The sequence below is a fragment of the Balaenoptera musculus genome, chromosome 1 (genome assembly GCF_009873245.2).
Source record: "Balaenoptera musculus isolate JJ_BM4_2016_0621 chromosome 1, mBalMus1.pri.v3, whole genome shotgun sequence".
Lineage (NCBI taxonomy): Eukaryota > Metazoa > Chordata > Mammalia > Artiodactyla > Balaenopteridae > Balaenoptera > Balaenoptera musculus.
Window position 1 is genome coordinate 22305985 of NC_045785.1, and position 13591 is coordinate 22319575.

Genomic DNA, 13591 nt, shown 5'->3' on the forward strand with positions numbered 1-13591 from the left:
TCCATCTTTCTCCTCTGTGGGTACCATTAATTTCTTCCCCCAAGAATTTTTGCCTCCTTCATAAAGCATAGAGGTCATATGACAGGAACAAACACCCTCAACTTCTCTGCATCTGGTACTGAGGAGACACACACACACACACCATTAATTCATTCATTTGATCAGCGTTTATCTCCTTCCTGCCCCACCAAGAAAAACAATCTTCCCCTGTCTCTATCACCTACTTTTCCCATACTCCCTTCACATAATCTATTCTAACATTAAACAACTTAAATTCCTGTACAGTCCAAGCAGTTGAACTAAATGAGTGACAGGAAAAAGAAGCAATGCAGATGTAAACTGAACAGTTTTCTTGACATTCGTGTAGGACCTCTGGTCCATACATGCTGTTTTCCATTTCTAAAGCCATGTTCACTCAACTCATTAAAATATAAACTAAATCCAAAATAAAATGGCTTTCCCTGAGGTTACCAGTGTCTTCTTGGTTAACTGCCACATCCAAGGCCTGTTTTCAGCTCAAAACGTATCCGACTACTCTGCAGCATGTGATGCTCTGGGCCATGTTCTAATCCTCAAAACTTCTTCTTTGGCTTCTCAGACACCACTCAGTCTCCTGGTTCTCCTCTGATCATGCTTCCTCTGTCCCCCGGCTTCTTTCCTGACCACCGTTTAAATGTTGGGTTTTCATGTCCTCTCATCACTCTCCGTGCTCTTCCAACATGACTTCAGTCACCACTCTTATTCTGACAACTTCTACATCTTTATTTACAACTCGGATTTCTTGCTTGGAGTCCAACCCTATATCCAATTACCCTGTAGACATATATACACTCACATGTTCCCAAGGTATGCACCTCCAGGTTTCCTTTTCAAGGGGGTGCTGAGAGAGGGGTCGGAATGAGTGAGACTTCAGCAGCGTTTGCAGCAGTTCACAATTCAATAAACAATGAGGTTAACAACAACAAAAAAAACTTATATTCACCTCCTATGTGGACCTTACTCGCTACCCCTACCACCTACTTTCTCAGTTATCAGAGTTAGAGACCACAACATGTTCAGCATCCCAGAATGAAACTTTGGTATTATCTGCAAGTTTCTCTCTTACCTCGCAGGTCCAGTGGGACAATAAAGTCTGTATATTCTCTACCTCAGAAGTGTCTCTCGGGGACTTCCCTGGTGGCGCAGTGGTTTAGAATCTGCCTGCCAGTGCAGGGGACACAGGTTCGAGCCCTGGCCTGGGAAGATCCCACATGCCACGGAGCAACTGAGCCCGTGCACCACAACTACTGAGCCTGCGCTCTAGAGCCCGCAAGCCACAACTACTGAAGCCCGTTGGCCTAGAGCCCGTGCTCTGCAACAAAGAGAAGCCACCGCAGTGAGAAGCCCGTGCACCGCAACGAAGAGTAGCCCCTGCTCGCCACAACTAGAGAAAGCCCGCGTGCAGCAACGAAGACCCAACACAGCCAAAAATAAATAAATAAATGAATAAATAAATTTTTTTTAAAAAGTGTCTCAATTCCTTTGTCTCCTCTTGCCATGTTTACCATTCAAGTTCAAAGCCAACATAATTTAATGGGACTTTATAACCTCCAGTCTCTCCAATCTATTCTCCGACATTGCCACTAGAGTTACCTTTCTAAAATGCAGAGATAGGGACTTCCCTGGTGGTCCAGTGGTTAAGACTCCGCGCTTCCACTGCAGGGGCACAGGTTCAATCCCTGGTCTGGGAACTAAGATCCCACATGCCGTGCGGCCACAGCCAAAAAAAGATAAAATGCAAAGATAGAGCAATCCTTTACTTCAAAACTATTGACCCCTAGTTACCTGCAGGATAAAATTTAAACTTTGTCTGGACCACAAGATACTTTGTATTCAGCTCTTGCCTATTTCTCAGGCTCCTGAAAAGCCCAGGCAGTTCTCCCTTTGATGTTCCTAATCAAGCTGACCTCTCACCCTTCCCGGGAGACCACAGGCCTGCTAGTTCCTCACTTGGAATGCTGTCATCATCCACACTCCACCCTTTTACTATTCCTTCAAGTTTTAGCTCAAATTTTAACTCCCCAGGAAAACCCTCTCAGCCTTTAGCCAACTGTTCAGTTGCTCTGTCCTCAGAATACATTATTCATGCCACACAGCGCTTATCAAGTAGAAGTATAATTTGCTGTCATGTCTATTTCCCCCACTGTGAGTGCTCAAGGACAGAAAAAGTGGTTCATCTCAATCCCCAGTGACTAGCACAATGCCTAGCAAATTAAGTCATATTCACTAAGTAAGTGTTGAATGAGTGAATGAAAGGCAACTGAATACTTGTAATATCACCAGAAAAGTAGCAGAATTATTTGTCTCTCTTCCTCTAACCTATTGGTTCTCAAACATTTTTGTTTTGTGACCCCTTCATAATTTAAAAAATTACTCAGAACCCCACAAAACTTTCTATCTGTTGGTAATATCTATTGATACTTATTGTACTAAGATTAAAACTGAGAAAATTTTAAAATATTTATGATACATTTCAAAATAATAATCCATTACAGGTTAATTAACAATATATTTGTATGAAAAATAACTATTTTCCAAAAATAGAGAAGAGTGGCATTGTTTTACATTCTTTGCAAATCTCTTTACTGTCTGGTTTAATTGAAGGCAACTCAGTTCTCATATCTGCTCTTGCATTCAACCTGTTACTATATGGTGTTTTGGTTTAAGTAAATGAAGAAAATCCAGTCCCACACAAGATATATAGTTGGTAAAGATGTCAGCCATTCTTTCAAATGAAATAGTATTCCATGAAAAAACGTGGCTTTTTTCAGCTCACAACTCAAACAATGGCATAAGTGCTTTTCCTGCAGATCAGCTTTTCACATGCAGCATAAATGCTCTATGTGTACTTCTCACTTTGTCACATAGAATATTAAAAAAACAGATACTCAGGACTTCCCTGGTGGTGCAGTGGTTAAGAATCCGGCTACCAATGCAGGGGACACGGGTTCGAGCCCTGGTCCGGGAAGATCCCACATGCCTCGGAGCAACTAAGCCCGTGTGCCACAACTACTGAGCCTGCGCTCTAGAGCCCGTGAGCCACAGCTACTGAGCCCACACGCCTAGAGCCTGTGCTTCGCAACAAGAGAAGCCACCGCAATGAGAAGCCCGCACACCACAATGAAGAGTAGCCCCTGCTCGCCACAACTAGAGAAAGCCCGTGCATAGCAACGAAGACCCAACGCAGCCAAATAAATAAATAAATAATAAAAGACAGATACTCAAAAGGCAAGAATTAGTAAAATTAATGATTTTTACTTCTTCATCAAGGACGTCCTTTGATGAAACTGACTTTTTTTTTAATTGTAAATTTGTGTTGATGAAGAATACAATGACCACCAGTACAGTTTGGTGACAGGGCTTTGAAACAAACTAAGACACCAGCAGTTTAACCCACAATTTCATTTTACATCAGTGTGGAGTCAACATAGTGAAGGAGGCAGAAAAAGTCTAAGTATTATTATGAAATAGTTTTGACCTCATGAACCCCCAAAAGAGTTTCAGGGACCCCAGAGTTGGCCAACTACACTTAGAGAATCACTGCTCTGGGTAATAGGGCTTCCCTGGTGGCGCAGTGGTTAAGAATCCGCCTGCCAAGTCAGGGGACACGGGTTCAAGTCCTGGTCCAGGAAGATCCCACATGCCACAGAGCAACTAAGCCTGCGCTCTAGAGCCCATGAGCCACAACTACTGAAGCCCGTGAACCTAGAGCCCGTGCTCCACAACAAGAGAAGCCACCACAGTGAGAAGCCCGTGCACCGCAATGAAGAGTAGACCCCACTCGCCACAACTAGAGAAAGCCTGCGTGCAGCAAGGAAGACCCAACACAGCCAAATATAAATGAAAGAAAGAAAATACATGGTATTAAAAAAAAATTTTTTTTTAAACTGGGTAATAATACCAATGTCTTAGAATTGCTGTGATGGTAAATAATGTATTTAAAGCACCCAGAACAAAATCTTATAGGAGGAACACCATAAATGTTTCTACTCGTTATAGCAGAGCTGTGATGGCTCTACGTCAATTATCTAACATTTATTCGAAATTCTATCACATTTGCAACCTTTCACATGTAACATTTATCTTCAGGATTCTTTGCTTGCCTTCTTTATAATAGGTGTCTATATGTGTTAAAATACACGTAACATAAAATTTACCAGTTTAACCATTTTTTAAGTGTACAGTTTAGTACTTCCGACTTATTTACCAACGCCATTTATCAAATGTTTATTTCACACGTAACAGGGTAGATTCAATCCCTTTTGAGACTCTGCATTTCTCTAGATGCCTTTTTCTTTTTCTGTTTTTATTTTTTCCAGACAAGGCTTAAATGCCTTTTCTATTCAGAACACTTACCAATCCAAAGGTGTTCTGTGTTTTTTTTAATAAATTATTTTATTTTATTTATTTATTGTTGGCTGTGTTCGGTCTTCGTTGCTGCGCATGGGCTTTCTCTAGTTGCGGCGAGCGGGGGCTGCTCTATCATTGTGGTGCGCGGGCTTCTCATTTCGGTGGCTTCTTGTTGCGGAGCACGGGCTCTAGGCGCGGGGGCTTCAGTAGTTGTGGCGCACGGGCTTAGTCGCTCCGCGGCATGTGGGATCTTCCCGGACCGGGGCTCGAACCCGTGTCCCCCTGCGTTGGCAGACGGATTCTTAACCATTGCGCCACCAGGGAAGCCCAAATCCAAAGGTTTTTTTGACGACTTTATTTAACGGCTTATCCTCCAGATTGGTGAACTGATCATAGAGTCGTAAATACCCGATCCAGCACGTACCCGTCAGCCTAAATACTTCAAAACCTCCCTTTCTGTAACTTGCACTTTCAAGGTCCCGCGCGAAGTCTCTAGTATCGCGAGATGCCTCTACGCCAGGTAGGGGTGGGGCTTAACCTGCAGTGGAGTCCCAGCACCCTTAGCGAATTTCTAACTCCCTAACTGCGCATGACGCGGCGCAGGCGCAATAGACATTTCTTGACTTCCGAGGGCTTCAGAAGGTATAAATACTGATGCCTTGAAACCGTTCGGTCTTTTCGGGGAAGCTTATTGCCATGCGTTGTGGGTACTAGGTGAGTGTGATTAGATGCTTGCTTCGTCGGCGCTTTGTCTGGTACTGGGTCCGCCACTCAGCCTTTTCTGTGGGGGTCATACTATTTAGAATGATTCCGAATCTTCGGCGTCCATGCTAACTACGCTTAACTCGCAAAAATGGGGCCGGGTCGGGTGTGGGCGAGGGAGGCCTAGCTGGCCGCGGATCTTGGCCGTAAGCAAGGGTCGCTAGCGCGGGAATTCCCAGGCCTGCAGGGCGCGACCCTCCGTGCCCACAAGCTAAGTGTGCAGCGCCCGCCCTCATTATTGCCTGTTGCGCCATTATGCTGCTTCTTGGGAGGCGCGTTAGCGTCTTCAGTGGAGTTGAATGTAGGCCATTTTGTTCCCGATTCGGATTATTCTTATTTCTGCTGCCATTTATTTTTTCTTTTGGGGCAATTGTTTTATATCAGACGACCGGGTTAAAAGTAGGAGCCTTTATTGGGGTTATGACGGCTGTTTGTTATTTGCTGTTTCTTTGGCAGCAAGCTAATCGCCTGTTGGGATTCCTAGATGTCTTTGGAGTACCTGGTTGAAAATTCAGATTATTGATGTGTCTGCTGGTTAGTTTTGAGCGCAACTCTTGTTGACGCTCTGGAGTGATTGGGATCTACTCCCTTATAGGTAGCCCTGCGAAGTAGTTATCAACTTGGTGAAGTTAATTTCTAAAGTGTAGTGACCAACGTGGATACCCCGGGCGGTCACTCTCCCCGGGCTCTGTCCTGGTGGCGTAGGGGAGCATAGGGCTCTGCCCCATGATGTACAGTCCCTTTCCACAACGTTGGAGATGAAGCCGGGCCTCGAGTCCGCGCCTGCATATTCCTACAGCTTCTCAGAGTCCTGTGGACAATGACTGAGGAGACAAACCATGCAGGAAACAACTCTCTAGAGCAGCCTGTCTGAATCTAGGTTGATCCGAAGTGAATGAAAAACTTGTTTTAAGCAGTTTGGGTGTAGTACTGGATTAAAGCTCTTACCTGCCTTGTTTTGCAGCATTCGTTTGGGATTTCAAATAATTTGATTCGGGGTAAGTAAATCTACGAATTCCTTTTGGCCTGTCATTGTTTGCCTGCCAACATTTTGCATAAGATATTTGATCCTTCTGAACTCAGTTCCCTTTTATGCTGCCATTCCATGCATCTAGATATTTTGCTCCTTTTTTTTTGTAGGCATGTTGACAGTTTCTTAGGTATATGCTCATGTTCCAGGAAGATGGCTTTTTAAAATTTATCTTCACATCTTTAATACTCAACGATAGAGGAGAGATTTCTGTTTTGCAAATGGAACAATTTTGAATGACTTAACCAAAGACAGCAAAGCTGTCATGTGAGCCATGTAATGTGTGTACCCTCTCGATCTTTCCAGGGGAACTAAGGGTTTGGTCTCTTGTACAGTTCCTTTCTGTGATATGGGGGTTAAGTTGCGCCAGCATATGCGGAGCATATGTCTACAATGACAGTAACTATGATAGATAAAAGCATAACTTTTGGAAGTTATTAGAAACAGTTGTTAATCCTGGTGGACTTTAACTTTCCTCAAGTCATGTAGTATGGGATGCGGGGAAATGAAATGTCTTGAAAACGGGTACAGTAAGTCCTCTACATACAAACCTTAAGATGCGGACGTGTGTACACATGTCCAATCACGTAAGTTAATTCAGGTGTCTGGTGTACATTGTCACATGCGTGCATCCTCTACAAGTGGTTGTGCTTTAGCATACTTTACAGTACTGTATGCAGTACAGGAGGACAGTATCTGTATTTTAAGCCCAGGATGTCTGGAAACAAGCATAAAAGCAGTGACGTAGGTGGCACTGCTGATAAACGAAAGAGTTTCATGATGCAGGAAGTGGTAAGGGGGTTTTCTTTATGTGAGGAGGTACTGTTCGTTTTTGAGGCAGAGGACCCGAACGTAGAACGGTACACGAAAGTTGAAGCAACCATTCAGAATGCAATCCAGTGCTACTGTGTCATCTGACGAGGAAAAAAGCTAGTACCCAGATAGCACTGGATCGTTTTTTCAAGAGGGTAGATAGAATTGAATCCAGCAAGGGACCAGAACCTGTGCCATCAACGTCAGGCATGAGTGAAATTGCAGCTTGCCCTCCATCTCCTATTGCTGATGATCCTTCAGCTCTACCATCTCCCACCTCCAGTCAGTAACTCATGGCCTATTCACTTGAGGCCAGCCCCTGTATGCTAGCTGTTGTACTTTTCAAGGTACTGTAAAACTTAAAATGTTTCTTATATTTTTTTGTGTTTGTTTTTTATGTATTTGTGTGAAAAATATTATAAACCTATTACAGTACAGTACCATATAGTCGATTGTGTTAGTTGGGTACCTAGGCTAACTTTGTTGTACTTTGTCCGCTCTCAGAACAGAACTTGTTCATATGGGAACTTACAGTAACTGTTCAGTCAGACATTCCAACGTGGATACCCCGGGAGGTCACTCCCCGGGCTCTGTCCTGGTGGCGTAGGGGAGCATAGGGCTCTGCCCCATGATGTACAGTCCCTTTCCACAACGTTGGAGATGAAGCTGGGCCTCGTCCGCGCCTGCATATTCCTACAGCTTCTCAGAGTCCTGTGGACAATGACTGAGGAGACAAACCATGCAGTGAGACATCTAGTAAACCAGAATTGAAAAGTAAAATAAGATTGTTATGTATGAATCTAATTCTTTTTTGTCCTTTTCATTCAGGAGAGAAGAGGAGCCTTGCCTGACTTGTGCAGTTAACAATGCTTTGTTTGGCAGGGAGATTAGTAAAGTGAGTAATACACTATTTTTGGAAGATAAGCCTGGGCAATTTGAAAATGTTAATTAAGTTTTGGCACAATGTTTAACCCTGGAACTGCACCTTAAAAACCATCAGTAACAGTGTTCTGTTGCCCAGGTGCCTTTTGAAATTTAGAAGGAATTCCAGAAGACACTTGAGTGTGGCAGGTCTGTGGACAGTACAGTGACCTGGGAGTCCCAAGAGACCCTTTCAGGTTTCCTATGAGGTGGAAACTTGATGTACTGATACTAAGATCTTGGCCATTCTCAAGTAAACTGGATTTTCTTAAAAGTGGAAAGCAGATGCCCATGAGAATCTACATGTCTTAATAAAGAGATCCATGTCAGTTTCTAATGTACTCGTGCATTATAATAAAGGTGACTATATACATAATTGTGTGGTTCTTTTCTTTGGCCACACCATGTGGCTTGCAGGATCTTAAGTCCCCCAAGCCGGGATCAAACCCGGTCCCCCTGCAGTGAAAACACCAGGGAATTCCCTATGTGGTTCTTCCTATGCAAATATGACTGCTAAATGAGTATTCTATAAATGAAGCTGCTTGTTCAAGCAGTTAATACCTGATTGATTCTGCACTAATTAAAGGCCCTGAGCTCTTGTGTTTAATATTGGCATTTGTGTACTACTACTTGGGAAAATGCATGTTTCCTAACCAGTTGTAAATAGGTAACTTAAGGTATGGTCTTACAGACTTATACATTAGGCCACTGGACATGGCTGTTGAATGAGAGGTCTTGATGCTGATGAGACCTAACCATTGTACAAGATTTGGTGCAAATGTTAAGTTAAAAGCAGCTGTTGGGGTAGTTAATCCTCTGCTTCTGTGTCAAAGGGCTATGCTTGAGTCACAATAGGACTTTGTCAAGCCTGTGTACAGGCTGCCAGCATTATAGGGAAGTCATAAGACTGAAGGATGGTGACTAGCGGGGAACCATCTAGAAGGTAGAGTCTATATCTTGGGTGGGGCTATTAAGTGAATTTTACAAGATGGGGTGGTAGAATAATCCATTTAGAACATTGGGGTCAGATTTAAGGGGGGGATTTGGGGGTTTGGTGGGTTGTGGCGCAAACACAATGTCCAGATGTACAGTTTTACAGCGTTGAGGGCCAAGAGGGTAAACGAATAGGAGCTAGTTTGTGGCCATGATTTTTGGAGAACCTGGGTTGCTTTACCTAAACAAGTAGCAACACTTAACAGTGCTTACCTGGGCCAGGCTCTTGTAAGCACTTGGCATGTGTTAATCACAACCCTGAAGTAGGTATTAATCTGTCTGCTTTGATAGGAAAACCCAGGAGGAGAAAGGCTAAATAATTGCCCAAATCTACAACTGGGAAGTGGACTGGTCCTGTATCCCCAGGGTTAGCCCTGTGTCCAGCTCACATCTTGGCATCATTCCCACATAAACATTCTTTGGATGGTAGGTGCACAGTAAAGTCTGAACAATGTTTTCAGTGTAAATTCTCAGGGTAGGGCTGGGTGCTAGGTGGGGAATATATCCATTTCTCCTGGTGTCCAAGTGTAGCTGAAGCAAAGGTGTCAGCAAGTATTCTAGGTCACACCCTTTGTTGAAATTCAGGTTGCAACATACCTACCTGTAGACTTTACAAACAGGTTATTCTCGCTTTTTTCTCCATGTAGGCCTTAGTAGTCGTAGCAGTGGTTGCTAAACTGAGACTGCCTGGATTTGAATCCTGATACCACTTGTAGTCCCTGTGACCTTGTGCAAGCTACTTAACCTCTCTGCCTCAGTTTCCTTATGCATAGAATGGGGACAATAAAAGTACCTCTTGGAGTTGTAGTGAGAATTTTGAGTTAATATTTGTAAAAAAGCTTACAGTCTCATAAGTACAGTGAGCTTGTGAGAAAATTCTCTGACTTAAAAGCAAACAACTAGGGATATAGTATCCATTAAAGTTTTGTTTAATAAAGTCTGCCACCACAGATAAATGATGTACTAAACCAGGCTTATCTCACTCAAAACCCTACTTATTCAGGAGAGAAAAGGGGAGATGCAGGGATTAGTATTGCCCAAGATCACCTAACTAGTAATAGAACCAGGATTTGAACCTAACTCCAAAACCGTATCATGATATACTATTACCTTTGAACAAGGCAGTGTGGTAAGATACGTACATTATTTCGTCTAATATTCTATGCGCCCCTGTAAAGTAGGTACCCTTTGTGGCCATTTTGCAGAGGAGACTGAATTTGGAGTTGAGGAACTTGCACGAGTTATATAGCCAGTAAGTTGCAGAGCATGCATCTGAGCAAGGCAATTGACTGCAGAACCTGTGCTCAACCCACATCATATCTTGCCTTGAGAAAATTAGCTATTAACACTTTGTATTCAGCTAATTAGTACCCACTACACCATAAAAACTCAGTTTCAGTTGTAACAAATTATAAACCTACTATGTGCCTATGTCTGCTTGACTGGATAATACTAAGATAGACATGAGTGCAGTTTCCTGGGGAGCGGGAGCCCTTCCTGGCTGTTACTTCTGTCTTTCACCACTTTCTGTCTTTATGCATGTCTTTCCCTCTGATGGATGGGATCTTAGTTCCCCAACCAACCAGGAATCAAATCTGGGCCCCCTGCAGTGGAGTCTTAACCACTGGACAGCCAGGGGAGTCCCAGAACCTGTGTCTTTATGATGGTATCTGACATTTGATGAGGATTTACTATGTGCTAGGCATTCTTTAATCCTTACAACAGCCCTATGCAGGGCAGGGATGTTTTTTATATCCGTGTTATAGAAAAGGAAGACAATCAGGGTTAGATTATTTGCCCAAGGTCACACATCTTTAGATGAAGGTCTGCATCTTTAGAGCCTGAACTCAACCACCCTTCACACCTCCCCTTCCCTAAGCACCCAGAATGGCCTCTCTCAAAGGTAGGATGGGCACCTTGAGCATTCCATCATGATAATGTTATTAGCATTCTGATGTGCTTATTTTTTAGTTGATGTGCATCTAACCTGCTAGTTGAGTTATCCTCAAAGAATGGGACCATATATGTATGCTCAGGACCTAGTACTGGGCCTGGCACATAGCAAACGCTGGTTGATGACTTTATTGTTCTTCTGTGTTCTATTTCATTGATTTCTGTTTTGATCTTTATTATGTTCTTTCTTTTGTTTATTTTGGGTTTAGTTTGCTCTTCTTTTCCTAGTTCCCTAAGGCAGAAGCTGATTAATTTGAGACCTTTTCTTCATTTCTAGTATAGGCATTTAGTGTTATTAGTTCTCCCAAATACTCCTCTAACAATATTCCACAAGTAAAAAACAAAACAAACAAAAATATTCCAGAAGTTCTGTGTTTTCATTTTAATTCAGTTCAGAATACTTTGAAATTCCCTTTTGATTTCTTCTTTGACCTGTGGGCTATGTAAAAGTGTGTTTTTATTGTTTTTATTTTTATTTATTTATTTATTTAGGCCACACCAGGTGGCTTGCAGGATCTTAGTTCCCCGACCTGGTATTGAACCCGGGCCACAGCAGTGAAAGTGCTGAGTCCTAACCAGTGGACTGCCAGGGAATTCCCAAAAGTGTGTTTTTAAATATTTGGGAGTTTTCCAAAGACCTTTCTGTTATTTGTTTCTACTTTCATTCCATTGTGGCCTAAGTGTATGTTTACTTTGTATGATTGAATCATCTTAAATTTAACAAGACTTTTTCTATAACCTAGTATAGCCTATCTTGGGAATGTTTCATGTGCCCTTAAAAGGCATGCATATGTTACTGTTGTCTGAAAAAATCAAGGTGGAGTGTGAAGAAAGGTGAAGTGTTCCTTAAATGTCCATCAGTTCAAATTGATTGAAAGTGTTGTTCAAGTCTATTCTATCCTTGCTGGTTTTCTTCCTACCTGTCCTATCAATAATATTGAGAGTGGGTTATTGAAATCTGCAGCTATAGTTGTCGATTTGTCTATTTCTTCTAGAAGTTTGATCAGTTTTTACTTCACGTATTTTGAAGCTCTGTTATTAGTTGCATATACTGAGGATTGTGTATTTTGATTGACTCCTTTACCATTGTGAAATTACCTTCTTTATTTCAATAATACTCTGCTCTGAAATCTACTTTGCTATTAATATAGCTGCTCCAGCTTTCTTTTGACTAGTGTTACCAGAGTATGTCTTTTTCTGTCTTTTTACTTTTAACCTGTTTTTTCTATCTTTTTACTTTTAATCTTGAACAACACGGGAGTGCTACTGAAAATCCCCATATAACTTCACAGTTGGCCCTCCACATCTGTGATTCTGCAACCACGGATTTAACCAACCTTAGATCGTCTAGGACTGTAGTACGTAGTACGTATTTATTGAAAAAAATCTAAGTGGACCTGCACAGTTCAAACCTGTGTTGTTCAAAGGTCAACTGTATTTATGTTTAACGTGTATATCTTGTAGGCAGTGTGTGGTTAGGTCTTGCTTTTTCTGTTTATTATGACAATCTCTGCTTTTTATTTGGAGTGTTCAGACCACATTTTTTGTTTTAAAGCTTTTTTTTTTGCATTTATATATTTGGCTGCATCGGGTCTTAGCTGTGGCATGCGGGATCTTTAGCTGCAACGTGCAAACTCTTAGTTGCGGCATGCACGTGGGGTCTATTTCCCTATCCAGGGATCGAACCCGGCCCCCTACGTTGGAAGTGCGGAGTCTTAGCCACTGGACCACCAGGGAAGTCCCAAGACCACATTTATTTTTAATCACAGATCTGTAGGTTTATAGTTTATAGGTTTATAGTTTGAACATTTTTTAGCCATTATTTCTTCATGTATTTTCTGTCCCCAGTTCCTCCTTATTTTCAGGGTCTCCAATTACCTGTAGAGTAGGCTACTTCATAAAGTTATTCCATAGTTCACTAATACTATTTTCACTTAAAAATTTTTTTTCTATGTTTCATTTTGGATAGTTTCTTTTGCTGTGCATCAAGTTCACTAGTCGTTGCTTTTCCAATACCTAATCTATTGTTAATGCCATCCAGTGTATTTGTAATCTTAGATATTGTCGAGAAGCTCACTTTAGGTCTTTTTATATCTTCCATGTCTCCACTTAACTTTTGGACGTATGCCATACAGTTATTTATTTTTTTAATGTAAGTCTTTTTTTTTTTTAATGTTTTTAGTTCTTTATTTATTTTTGGCTGCGTTGGGTCTTCGTTGCTGCGCACAGGCTTTCTCTAGTTGCGGCGAGCGGGGGCTACTCTTCGTTGCGGTGCGTGGGATTCTCATTGTGGTGGCTTCTCTTGTTGCAGAGCATAGGCTCTAGGCTCCTGGGCCTCAGTAGTTGTGGCATGTGGGCTCAGTAGTCATGGCGCACGGGCTTAGTTGCTCTGCGGCATGTGGGATCTTCCCGGACCAGGGATCGAACCCACGTTCCCTGCATTGGCAGGTGGATTCTTAACCACTGCGCCACCAGGGAAGCCCTGCCCTACAGTAATAATAACGTTTAATATCGTTCACTTCTAGTTCTATCATCTGTGTCATTTCTCGGTTGGATTCAATTGCTTGTTCTCCTTACTATGGTTTGTGTTCAATAAATAAAATACAACAATAATAGAGTATGAAAAAAATTAATATTTGCATTCAAAGAAGGAAGAGATAAGTGGGGCTGAGGAAGGCTTCATGGAGATGGCAACTGAATTGAGCCTTAAAATATACATGTCAAGAATTC

At 42.2% G+C, this 13591-nt stretch overlaps 1 protein-coding gene and 2 non-coding genes across 7 annotated transcripts in view; all 3 read left to right on the top strand.

Moving 5' to 3' along the window:
- Nucleotides 1-4996: 4996 nt before the first annotated feature.
- Nucleotides 4997-13591, top strand: part of RCC1 (regulator of chromosome condensation 1) — a 31543-nt gene continuing 22948 nt past the window's right edge. For 3 of the 5 annotated variants that reach the window (XM_036863992.1, XM_036864002.1, XM_036864008.1), the window contains exon 1: nucleotides 6156-7889. In XM_036863992.1, the coding sequence (XP_036719887.1) occupies nucleotides 7785-7889 (105 nt within the window). In that variant the 5' untranslated portion in view covers nucleotides 6156-7784. The other 2 variants (XM_036864023.1, XM_036864015.1) reach the window with 2 other exon arrangements.
- LOC118887173 lies at nucleotides 5802-6005 on the top strand. Its single transcript, XR_005017907.1, has one exon. It is a non-coding gene; the product is annotated as a small nucleolar RNA SNORA73 family (small nucleolar RNA).
- Nucleotides 7549-7749, top strand: LOC118887176. Its single transcript, XR_005017908.1, has one exon. It is a non-coding gene; the product is annotated as a small nucleolar RNA SNORA73 family (small nucleolar RNA).